Genomic DNA, 13367 nt, shown 5'->3' on the forward strand with positions numbered 1-13367 from the left:
GCAATATGGAGGTTCCTCAAAAAATTAAAAATAGAACTCTCTTATGATTCAGTAGTTCCACTTCTGGGTCTATAGCCAAAAGAAATGAAATCAGAATCTTAAAAGAGATAGCTGCACTCCCATGATCATTTCAGCATTATTCACAATAGCCAAGAGATGGAAACAATGTAAATATCAGCAGAGGAATAAAGAAAATGTGATATATAAATATTTACACAATAACTGAAATATAAATATAATACAAACATAAATATATACATATATATCTCCTGCCATTTGTAGCAACAGGATGAACCTGGAGGACAGTATGCTAAGCGAAATAAGCCAGACCCAGAGAGATAATATTGCATTATCTCACTTGTATATGGATTCTAAAATAGTCAAACTCATAGAAGCAGAGAGAATGGTTGTTGCCAAGGGCCGGGGGGAGGAGGAAATGAAGAAATGTTGGTCAAGGGGTACCCATCTGCCTTCTGGAAGTCGGCCTGGAAGGTGAGGGCAGGAGAGGCAGTTGTAAATAAAACAGAAGAGCAGCCTCTCTTTCTGGAAGAAACAAAGAAAAGGAGAGCACTGGCCTGTCTGGTTGTGATCTGTGATTGCGTACTTAATGATAGAAAAGTCAGACTTCGTGCAGGCAACAAACGCTCACTGAAACGTTGGGGAAGAAAGCAGGGATCCCCAGCTGCGCACGCGCACTGTGACTTTCGGCCCGCGTCAGACCCCGCTGGGTCGGAAACCCTACGCAAAGTCTCCGACGAAAGACGTAGGAAAAGCGGCGAGGCAAACGCAGGCTCTTGGATCACGTGACGCGACGAGAGCGTCGTTGACTCCTCCCCCTCCAAGATGGCGTCCTTGCTGCAATCGGAGCGGGTTCTCTACCTAGTCCAGGGAGAAAAGAAGGTTCGGGCCCCGCTGTCGCAGCTTTATTTCTGCCGCTATTGTAGCGAGCTGCGGTCGCTGGAATGTGTGTCTCACGAGGTAATGCAGCCGGCCCGTGAAGAATGTGTATATGTTGGGGGAGGGGGGGAAGGGTTCGTCCTAGTCACCGCGACTGGCGGGTAGTCATTTTCCTGGCTTGCCGATTGGTTATGTCTTCCGTCACTCAGATTTGCTGTTAATTTAATTTGCTTATAATTTGTCATTTGGAAAGAAGGACGGCCTTGGGTGGGGCTGAGCGGATCTTTTGGTTCTAGAGCGCTCTCGGATTGGACAAACCTGACTTTAGGGACCCTGGCGGTCTCCTGGGGTGTTTGGTAATTGGGTGGGTTGGGGAGGAAGATGTGGGGTGGATTATTCAGGCCACTTGAGGGGCGAGATCCGTAACTGATTGTAGGGTGGAGCCCACAGGCATTCTCATTCATGCCCCTCCCATCCTGGAAGTTCTGCCCCTACTTTGGCCAAAAACTGGGCGTTGCTGTGTTTTCTGGCTCAGGCCAAGGCCTGCAGCAGGGAAGAGATCGGGTTGGGGCGAGTTGGGTGAAAAGCTCTTAGAATAAGGTCTGGTCTAAGAAGCTCATGGCGCTTCTCCAGAGGGTATGGTGCTGTCCTTCGCAGGCACAAGTGGGCGTTGGAAGTCGGATTGCTCAGAACGTAAAACGCCCCACCCCATAAAAGAAACAAACAAAAAAACAAATAAGAAAATCCCCAAACTTCTACAGCACTTGGCACATCTTGTTGTTCATTCCGTAAGCTTTGGGTTTTAAAAGACGAGAAAAACATAAATCCTGCTGTTGAGTGACTCAGTCTAGTTAAGGAAAAGCTGCTGGTAACAGTTGCTGCTTATTCAGAACTTTCTATATGCCACGTGGTTTATGTAAACTCCTTTAATCATCCTACAGGCCAATAGAATGGATATTATTTAAAAAAAAAACAACAAAACTGTAATTAAAGCAACACAGTGTTTGCCCTAGGTCACACAGCCAAAACTTTGGGGGTGGCAGGGAGGACCAAGATTTGAAACTCAACAGCAGCCTTTCAAATCAGGATTTGAAACATGATTCAGAGAACATTGAAAATCCCTGGACTGTTAAAAATGCATATGAAAACGTGTCCTATACTATAAGCTGTTTTACACATTATTATTAACAATTTTATTGGGTGTATTTTTCATAATATTAAGAATAGTCACAGAAAGCAGTTAAGTAATACAAGAGAAAAATCAATGCCATATAATATACACGATATTTCTTGTATTTTTTTTCTCCATTAGCATTTTCTCTGTATCTGTTTAGCAGGTCCTTTGTCTTTTTTATGCTTTCCTGTTCCAGCTCCAGCTCCACCTCCACCTCCAGAATATGTTGGAATAGATTCCCACTTGATGGTCATTAGAGAGCTCAGTCTCCATGATTTCTAAGGATATCTTGAGCTAGGACATTCTGTCTTACTGCATCTTTTACAGACTCATGTGTACCTCCACCTGTGAAGTGGAGATCGTTTAGGGTTTGGGGAAGGATGGGGCTAGGGAGGGCTGGAGGAATCCAGAAAGTTCTAATGGAGAACATGGGATTGGAGCTGCACATGAAGGGACAGGCAGAATTTGAAAAGAGCCACAAGAAGGAACAAATTATAGTTTGCCTTTTATGATGAGTAAGTGCAGATATTAGTTAGCAATACTGTGTTTTATGTTCCTGGAGATTATTTGAGCAGCGACTTTATTTTTTCAAAGGTGGTCCTGTGTATAGCAGATGATGAAAAAAGAAGCCAGTTTCTGTCATAGTATTTATATTCATTTAAATCTGTCTTTACATCTGTAGGTGATTAGAGTTCTAGAACTGTCAAATAGGATCTACCTACATTAAAGAAAATAATTATTCAGAGCTTAAAAAATACAGTGAATTTACGGGGCGCCTGGGTGGCTCAGATGGTTAAGCCTCTGCCTTCGGCCCAGGTCATGATCCCAGGGTCCTAGGATCGAGCCCTGCATCGGGTTCCCTGCTCCGCGGGGTGTCTGCTTCTCCCCCTCCTTCCTGCTCGAGCTCTCTCTCACTATCTCTGTCTCTCTCAAATAAATAAATAAAATATTTTAAAAAAAATACAGTGAATTTAATTTTCTTCTGTGTTTTTGAGTTAAATACAGTAAGACTATCTTGCTAGTTTAGTAGTTTAATTTGCTATTTAAAAATCTCTAACCAGTTGGCTAAAGCTGATTTTGTAAATGTTAATTTATGCTTTTGTGAACATGTAATACTTCAGTAATGAGAAAACTTTTAAAGTCTCCCTTAACAACTTAAGTGTGGTCAAGTTAAAACAGTATAAAAGGATAGAAGGGTATTTGATCACAGCTTCACAAATTGGGTTATTTTATTTATTAGTCTGTTCATTAGATTATCATAGAGTTCTTCTTTTCCATAGACAACTTTTAACACATTATTACATAAAATCCTGATGGAACAGGTAAGATCAGAAAGGAAAAATGGAAGGGTTTTAGGAAATACAGAGGATAAGAAAAAACATGGTTGAAGAATAAACCCTAGGGCGCCTGGGTGGCTCAGTTGGTTAAGCAACTGCCTTCAGCTCAGGTCGTGATCCTGGAGTCCCAGGATCGAGTCCCACATCGGGCTCCCCACTCAGTGGGGAGTCTGCTCCTCTCTCTGACCTTCTCCCCTCTCATGCTCTCTCTCACTCTCTCTCTCTCTCAAATAAATAAATAAAATCTTTAAAAAAAAAAGAATAAACCCTAAGCTGAAAACAGTTTAGGTTCTTTGGCATATCAGTGGTTTCTCACTTTCTGCTGCAGTATGTTTTAGAATTCACTATTTGGAATAGATGTATATACAAGCTAGACTGAGTGCCTTTTCCTCTGATTTTTGATTTCTTGTTCCTTTCTAGGTGGACTCCCATTATTGTCCCAGTTGCTTAGAAAATATGCCATCGGCTGAAGCCAAACTAAAAAAGAATAGGTAAGATTGGGATCCATTTTTTTTTCTGTTTTCCTCAACTATTTTTTTAATAGCTGGCAAGAAAACACATGGAAAATAACTCACATTTTTAACTAGCTGGTTTTCATTTTTTAGCATCACCTTTGCCAAAGATGAAATGTCCTTTGATTTTTTAAAATTAATTTTCTATTTTAGAACAGTTTTAGACTTAAGAATTATTGTGAAGACGGTATAGAGAGTTCTGTGTACTTCATACATAGTCTCCCCTATTGTTAACATCTTGTATTAGTATAGTATATTTGTCTCAATTAATGAACATTGATACTTTATTATTAAATAAATGCTTCATTTTATTCAGATTTCCTCAGTTTTTCCCTAATCTCCTTTTTCTGTTCCTGGATTCTATTTAGGATACCCATGTTATATTTAATACTCATGTCTCTTTAGGCTTCTCTTGGTGTGACATTTTCTTAAACTTTCCTTGGTTTTGAGGACCTTGAAAGTTTTGAGGAGTACTGGTAAGATATTTTGTATAATGTCCCTCAATTGGAATTTATCTGATGTTTTTCTCGTCAGCTGGGGGAATGTGTTATGGGGAGGAAGACAACAGAGGTAAAGTGCATCTTTCATTACATCCCACCAAGGGTACATACTGTCAATGGAACTTATCACTGTTGATGTTAGCCTTGATGACCTGGCTTGAGCTAGTGTTTGTCAGGTTTCTCCAATATAGAATTTTTTCTCTTTTTTTATACTGTACTCTTTGGAAAGAAAACACTCTTACAGCCGACACTTAAATAGTGGGGAGTTATGTTCCCCCTCCATGAGGGTTCTCTACTTAAATTATTTGGAATTCTTTTGAAAGGCAGATTTTTCTCCTCCCCTATTTATTTATTTAATCATTTATTTAAAGCGTGAATATTGATTTTATACCTTAGGATATAATCCAGTACCACTTTATTTTTTTGCTCACGTTGTTCCAGCTTTGGCCATCGGGAGCTCTTTTGGTAGACTTCTATATCCCTTTGACATACCCCCATTGTTGCGTGGGTTGGGGGGGGCTGTGCATTCATTTGAGCATTTTCTTATTTTTTGGTCCTTCAAGATACTCCAGGCTCATCCCAGGACTCTGCCTCAGTCCTTGAATTAGCCATTTCTCCAAGGAGCCCTGGTTCCTTTTATTGGAAAATGGTATTAAAAACCAAGATCTGGGTAATAGGTGTGCTCATTGTCACTGGGTGCCATTTGGTTTTTAGCTTAGTGTGTAAGTCCTTTGCTACCAATCATATCCTTACACCTCCATGGATGTGAACCACCATGACTTTTCTTTCCTGAACCCGAGAAATAGTTCCTAATAAGCCAGACACTGTTTCTTTGTGTGCTGTCCACACATTGATTTCATCATTTAATCCTCAAAGTATCAGTGAGCAGTGAACAGTGGGTAGATACCATTATTATCCTTATATGAGGATGTTATGGCAAAATATCGCAGGTAATTAGAGTTGTAGAACAGAGTTTCAGAGTAAGTCCAGGACTAGGAGTGAAATCTTAATAATCTCAGATGGTGAAAAAGTTACAAGCAACAAGGCACAGGGGCCCCCGAAGGGGAAATGTTGGCTGAGCATTAGGAAGAGTAGTGCCTAAGGAGAGAACAGAAAGCCCCGAAAAGGCACTGCTCCTGAACTGTTGCAGTTTGATAGCATCGTTTGGTTTCTGTGTCAGCTCTCTGGCACAGCAAACAAGCAGTTGTTTTCCAGACCCAGTTTCACAGCCTATTGTAGTATTGCCTCTTGAGTTGTCATTGTGCAGCTGCTCTGTCCTGTCTAAAGGCATAAGCGGTGACCTCTCTCTTCCTCAGAAATCTTTGTGGTCTGTACAAGCCTAAACAGAGTCTGAAATTGTTAAATCCAGGCTGTTTAATAGTGATTTTCTCTGGAGTAGGATTCTGTCAGGCTCTAATTCTTCAGGAACTTTGGTGATGATTGCATTTTTTAAAAAATGAAATGAACATGTAATATCTTTTAAATTTTAAAACAAGATTTTAATATGTTTTTTATTTCTTTTTAGTTGAGAGACAGTCCTCCCTTATAGTTCCCTCTTGAGTTCCTAACACCTAGAACAGTGTGTGGCACATAGCAGTTGCTTGATAAATATTTGTCAAATGAATAACAGTGGTGTTGTATTATAGGTGTGCCAACTGCTTTGACTGTCCCGGCTGTATGCACACTCTCTCTACTCGGGCAACAAGCATCTCCACACAACTTCCAGATGACCCTGCCAAGACCACCATGAAGAAAGCCTACTACCTGGCCTGTGGATTTTGTCGCTGGACATCTAGAGATGTAGGCATGGCAGACAAATCTGTGGGTGAGTCAGGCGGACTTCAGCATGAGATTTTGTGAAATTGGTAGTGTTAAAATTGCCCACAGATGATTATTTCTGTTACCTGTTGGAAGGCAGGAGCTAAATTCAGAGGTAAATCTTCTGTGTTTCCAAATTCTCACATTTATGGACTATAATGTTTCATCTAAGACTGGGTAAACTATTGAGTTTTCTTAGAGTTGGTAAAATAGCATTGGTAAATCCGACACTTTTTTAGAATCAAAATGTTAATGCTCTTCATAAAACATAAATACTCCTGATGATGAAAGACACCATGAACAAATTTAAAAGATAAAAGTGACAAACTAAGAAAAATATTTGGGTCATATATAACAGACTAAAGATAAATAAGCAAAAATGAAGAATGCTTGTAAATCAAGGAAGAAGCCCCAGAGAAAAACTAGGCAAAGGATAAGAAGAGCAGCTCTCAGAAGTGGAAATAAAAATGATCAATAACCAAAATGTGTACATGGAAGGGCCCACAGTCAGGTTAAAATGATCTTTATCTTGACTCCAAACTCCTCCAAACCTTGCAGATTCCATGGAAGGACCTTAACCTTCCATAAAGTTACAACTCAAGTTTGTGTTTCTCTCCCCTGACATTTTTTAGCCCTTTATTTTTTTTTTTTTAAAGACACATTTAGCGTCTTATAGTCTGATCAGCGTCATGATCAAACTATTACATTTAGCAATCAACAGCATGGGTGCAAAAAAAAAAAAAACTACATTAAAACCTTTTGTTGGAATGCTTTACACTTTCCACAGAACTAAAATAACCTGTTACACAATTAGTCACAAATACAGTCCTCGAGTTTTTTGCCCATACACATGAGTATTGTCTAAAACATGTCTTCTTTGTAGCAGCGAGGCCCTGCCACCACTGTGCTTAGCTGAGTTCACAAATCTGCTGTAACCTGTAGCTTCCCTGTCACTTCTCTGGCTCTCCTCTCCTGCTAAGCTTTGTTTCCTGGCAGTGATTAGAACCTTCTGCCGCTGCTGTAGCTACTGCTGCTGCTGGAACCACCACAGCCACCTTGGTTTCGTGGTTTGGCAAAGTATTGGCCTCCACCACCATAGGGGCCGGAGCTTCTGCCTCCAAAATTTCCTCCTTTCATGGGTCCAAAATTTGAGGATTGATTGTCGTAATTGCCAAAATCATTAGAGCTTCCGCCACCTCCAAAGTTGCTTCCATCATTACCAAATCCGTTATAGCCATCCCCACTGCCACCATAGCCACCACCACCTCGACTGCCACCAAGGCCCCCTTGACCACTGAAGTTCCCTCCACGACCAAAGTTGTCATTCCCACCAAAACCACCTCCACGACCACCACCAAGTTTCCAGAACCACTTCGACCTCTTTGGCTGGATGAAGCAGTAGCCATCTCTTGCTTAGATAGGGCTTTCCTTACTTCCCAGTTGTGGCCATTCACTGTATGGGATTTTTGAATGACAATCCTGTCTACAGAGTCATGGTCATCAAATGTTACAAAAGCAAAACCTCTGGGGCGCCTGGGTGGCTCAGTTGGTTAAGCGACTGCCTTCGGCTCAGGTCATGATCCTGGAGTCCCGGGATCAAGTCCCGCATCGGGCTCCCTGCTCGGCAGGGAGTCTGCTTCTCCCTCTGACCCTCCTCCCTCTCATGCTCTCTGTCTCTCATTCTCTCTGTCTCAAATAAATAAATAAAATCTTTAAAAAAAAAAAAAAAAAACAAAAGCAAAACCTCTGTCTTGGTCAGTCATGATCTCAATCACTTCAATTTTCCCATACTGTTCAAAATAATCTCTTAGGTGATGTTCTTCAGTGTCTTCTTTAATGCCACCAGCAAAAATCTTTTTCACAGTTAAGTGGGCACCAGGTCTTTGAGAATCTTCTCTTGAGACAGCCCTCTTTGGTTCCACAGCTCTTCCATCCACCTTGTGTGGCCTTGCATTCATTAGCCCTTTCCTTTTATTTTGACTCTTTCTTTGAGTATCCATAAATTGCCTTGTATGATTAATGCAAATTAAAACTTCATTTATTTGGCAAATTTTTTAGATCTGGTAATATCATGTGTTGGCAAGAATATGGCAAAATAGTTCTTTCATCTACTACCACCTTGGAGAGCAGTTTGATAATTATTAAAATTTTATTTATTTATATTTATTTATTTTTAAAGTATATTTATTTAAGTGAGCTCTACACCCATCATGGGGCTTGAACTCACAGCCCCGAGATTGAGTCACATGCTCCTCCTTCACTGAGCCTGCCAGGGACCCCTATTTTTTTTTTATTTTAAAGATTTAATTTATTTATTTGAGAGAGAAAGAGACCACGAGTGGGAGGGGCAAAGGGAGAGAGAATCTCAAGCAGACTCCATGCTGAGTGTGGAGCCCAACTTGGGGCTCGATCTCACGATTGAGATCACAACCTGAGCCGAAACCAAGAGTAAGAAACTTAACTGACTACACCACCCAGACACCCCCCCCTTTTTTTTCCCCCCATACTTGGGGCTTGAACTCACAACCCTAAGATCAAGACTCAAGCTGAGATCAAGAGTTGGACGCTTAACTGATTGAGCCGCCCAGGTGCTCCAAAGTGCCCCTATTTATATTTGTTTTTATTTTAACAAAATAAATGGCATTTTATTTATTTATTTTAATTCTAGTAGAGTTAACATACAGTGTTACATTCATTTCAAGTGTACAATACAGTGACTCAACAATTCTGTACATTACTCAGTGTTCATCGTAATAGTGTACTCTTAAAAACCCCTTCACCGTTTATTGAAAATAAACGGCTTTTATCCTTCTGCCCAGCATTTCCATATCCATATATGCTGGAGCATTAAACACATGCTCAAAGACACATGTATTTACATAAAATGTTTAGCAGTAAAACAGAAAAACTGTGTGTGTGTTTTGACCTAAAGACCACCTAAGGCACTAACTACCTTTCCATCATTTGAGCATTTCAGGGTGGAGATTGCACTTACCTTTATTAAAGGGAACTTCCTTTATTTATTTTTTAAATAAAAAATTTAAGAAACAAAACGAACAAAGAAAAGAAGAGACAAAGAAAAACAGACTCTTAACTATAGAGAACAAACTGATGGTTACCAGAGAGCAGGTAAGTGGGGGGATGGGGGAAATAGGCAAAGAGGATTAAGAGTACACTTATTTGAGCACTGAGTAATGCATAGAATTGTTGAAACACTATATTGTACACCTGCAACGAATATAACACTGTACATTGGTTATACTGGAATTTAAAAAGTAATTAAGTTTTTAAAAAGTCCCACAACGAAAAAAAAAGAGTACACTGACTGTGATAAGCACTGAGTAATGTATAGAATTGTTTTGGGTTTTTTTTTTTAATTGTTGAATCACTATATTGTACAACTGCATCTAACACTGTATGTTAGAAGCATATTCATGATAAAAAATAATAAAATTAAAATACATAAAAATAAAAAGTTTAAAAATAGATCTTAATAACTATCTAGGGTGAATTCTCCAGCTTTGTCCTTCTTTAATATTATGTTGGTTATTATTTTTTTTTTAAACATATAATGTATTATTTGTTTCAGGGGTACAAGTCTGATTCATCAGTCTTAATACAATTCACAGCACTCACCATAGCACATACCCTCCCCAATGTCCATCACCCAGCCACCGCGTCCCTCCCACCGCCCTCCACTCCAGCAGCCCTCAGTTTGTTTCTCGAGATTAAAAGTCTCTTACGGTTTGTCTCCCTCTCTGATTTTGTCTTGTTTCATGTTTTTCCTCTCTTCCCCTATGATCCTCTGCCTTGTTTCTCAAATTCTACATATCAGTGAGATCATATGATACTTGTCTTTCTCTGATTGACTTATTTCACTTAGCATAATACCCTCTAGTTCTTTTTTTTTTTAATACCCTCTAGTTCTATCCATGTCGTTGCAAATGGCAAGATTTCATTTTCTGATGCTGCCTAATATTCCATTGTACGTATATACCACATCTTTATCCATTCATCTGTCGATGGACATCTAGGCTCTCTCCATAGTTTGGCTATTGTGGACATTGCTGCTATAAACATTGGGGTGCACATGCCCCTTCGGATCACTACATTTGTATCTTTGGGGTAAATACCCAGTAGTGCAATTGCTGGGTCATAGGGTAGCTCTATTTTCGACTTTTTGAGGAACCTCCATACTGTTTTCTAGAATGGCTGCACCAGCTTGCATTCCCACCAACGGTGTAGGAAGGTTCCCCTTTCTCCGCATCCTCGCCAACATCTGTCATTTCCTGACTTGTTAATTTTAGCCATTCTGACTGGTGTGAGGTGGTATCTCATTGTGGTTTTGATTTGTATTTCCCTGATGCCAAGGTGTTGAGCACTTTTTCATGTGTCTGTTGGCCATTTGTATGTCTTTTTTGCAGAAATGTCTGTTCATGTCTTCTCCCCATTTCTTGATTGGGTTATTTGTTCCTTGGGTGTTGAGTTTGATAAGTTCTTTATAGATTTTGGATACTAGCCCTTTATCTCATATGTCATTTGCAAATACCTTCTCCCATTCTGTCGGTTGTCTTTTGGCTTTGTTGACTGGGAAACTTCCTTTATTTTTACATTTCCGGTACTCCATGGTTAACATCAGAGAGTAGAAACTCTGTGTAGTCAGTTCAAAATCTTGAGTTGCTATTTATTTTTTATAAAAATAGTTGCATTGCTAACTCCCCATATCTTTTATCTTTCAGAAATTTTATTCAGTTTTCTGAAACTTTTTAGACTTGGTAAGAATTCCCATCTTGGGGGCCGCCTGAGTGGCTCTGTTGGGTGTCTGCCTGCAGCTCAGATCATGATCCTGGGGTCCTGGGATCAAGCCCCACATTGGGCTCCCTGCTCAGTGGGGTGTCTGCTTCTCCCTCTCCGCCTCCCTCCTGCTTGTGCGTTCTCTCTCTCTCTCAAATAAATAAATAAAATCTTTAAAATTGCAGCTTGCTAGTCTATGACGAAGCCCATAATGAACTCATTATGTCAGTTGACATAACTAAAATGAAGATGGACTTTAAGTAAAAACTTCTTATAGATGATTACACAATTTGGAAGTAAATATGGATCAGGTTTCTTTAGATTCAACTCTCTTCTTAAAAATTTAATTCTTGGGGTGCTGGGTGGCTCAGTCGTTGGGCATCTGCCTTCGGCTCAGGTCGTAATCCTGGGGTCATGGGGAGCTGGGTAGCTCAGTCGTTAAGCATCTGCCTTCGGCTCAGGTCATGATCCCAGGGTCCTGGGATGGAGCCCTGCATCGGGCTCCCTGCTTGGCGGGAAGCCTGCTTCTCCCTCTCCCACTCCCCCTGCTTCTCCCTCTCCCACTCCCCCTGCTTGTGTTCCTGCTCTCGCTCTCTCTCTGTCAAATAAATAAATAAAATCTTTTTAAAAAAATAAATAAAAATTTAATCCTTGATTCTGTTGTGTTTGCTCTTTGGTTTAGAATGCTTGAGCTCTTGGTTGTTGCTCATTGGTGGATAGATATTTCCTGAAATGTGATTTTTATTAGAAAGAGTCTATAGCATCTTTAGATTGTCAGTAAATATTTGTGTATTTTAGTATCAGTGTAGCAAGTAAGTTGTTTGAATTTGCTTATGAATGTAAGTTAAATATGAAAAACAACCTCAAAGTGGCAGAGTATGTATGCCTCAGTGAGTTGAAGTGTATTTTTTTTGAAGTGTATTTTTCTATGTTTGTATTTTGTCTCTTGTTGTCAAGGTAAAGAAACAAAGCCCAGAAGTTCAAATAGATTTCTCAGTGTTACTCTTAAGAGAATGTTTTATGCTTTTTAGATTATGAGCCATTAATGTTGGAGAATTTATATTTCAGAGCTTAAAACCTGTGTTTACTTCTAGAAGTCTGTCTCCTCTAGGGTATCTTGACAATAATAATTGAATAGTGGGAGCTCTTAAAGAGTACAGATAATTTTTTCTTTCATGATGTCATTGGTGTCTGAGAAACTCTGAAACCACTTTAGAACTATTTGTTTATTTATAAGTAAGCCATTGTGTCTGTAATGTGCAAGGAAATGAGATCGTTATGTCTCCCAAATTGCTCTTCAGAATAAATTACCAGTTCTAAAGCAGTTAGGTAAAACATCTAGATTTTTCGAAGTATTACAGCTAAAACATTTCTTTCACATAATTATTTTTCACGATTGTCTTAATAAGTAAGGCAACCTTTAAAATATGAATATCATACTAAAGGATATTGTTGTCGTTTCTTGCAAGAAGGTGTGGTGTCACTTTCAACAAGCGTCCTTTTTGTTTTGAAAAAAGGTTATTTTTACTTATACAGATAATACACATTCATGTATTTATCACCCAGCTTCAGAAATTTATCACCCAGCTTCAGAAATTAAACATAACCAAAACAGTTTAAGCTCCTTGTGTAGCCTATCCCCACTAGATCCCCCTTCCTCAGCCTCCCAGAGAAGTAATCATACCAGTCCTGAATCCAGTGTTTATCGGTATCCATGCATGTCTTTATACTTCTCCACATATGTATGTAGCCACTAACAATGTTTTTTCAATATGAAACAAATGGAAATATACTGTATATGTATCCTACTACAGCTTTTCTCTATTGGCATTATGTTCCTGATACATAGCTGATTTATGCATGACTTACCACAGTTTACTTATTCAGTCTCTTCTTGATGGACATTTATTTAGGCCTTCATTTTTTTGCTTTTGACAACAGTGCTATTAGAAACATTCTTGTCTGTATTTCCTAAGTCCAAGACTAAAGGCTTCTCTGCATAACTGAAAATAAAATTGCTTGTTTTGTCTACATCTTTAGCTCTCCAAAATGGCTTACCAGTTTTTGCTCCCACTAGTAATAAGAGTAGACTACCCGCTGCTCCAGATCCTTGGCTGCTGTAGTACTGTGGGACTTTCTTTCAAATTTTTCCAAACTGATGTTTGTAAAATAGTATCTCATTATAGTTTACTTTTTCCCTTTTTTTTTGTTAGCTTTATTGAGATATACAGTTGACCCTTGAACAAATGCAGAGGTTAGAGGTGTTGACCCCCCTCACTGTGCAGTCGAGAATCTGCAGGTAACTTCTGACTTCCCAAAAACTTAACTACTAATA

The 13367-nt window shown here is 39.5% G+C and overlaps 1 protein-coding gene across 1 annotated transcript in view; it reads left to right on the plus strand.

The window, feature by feature from the left end:
• The first annotated feature begins 810 nt into the window (after positions 1–810).
• DCTN4 (dynactin subunit 4) overlaps positions 811–13367 on the plus strand; it is a 33851-nt gene continuing 21294 nt past the window's right edge. Inside the window, exons 1-3 of the mRNA XM_045902614.2 lie at positions 811–978; positions 3829–3899; positions 6067–6245. Coding sequence (XP_045758570.1) covers positions 844–978; positions 3829–3899; positions 6067–6245 — 385 coding nt within the window. The 5' untranslated portion in view covers positions 811–843. The remainder of the gene's footprint in view (positions 979–3828; positions 3900–6066; positions 6246–13367) is intronic.

The sequence above is a fragment of the Mirounga angustirostris genome, unplaced genomic scaffold (genome assembly GCF_029215605.1).
Source record: "Mirounga angustirostris isolate CCGP_5_RB_7025 unplaced genomic scaffold, mMirAng1.0.hap1 SCAF_7, whole genome shotgun sequence".
Lineage (NCBI taxonomy): Eukaryota > Metazoa > Chordata > Mammalia > Carnivora > Phocidae > Mirounga > Mirounga angustirostris.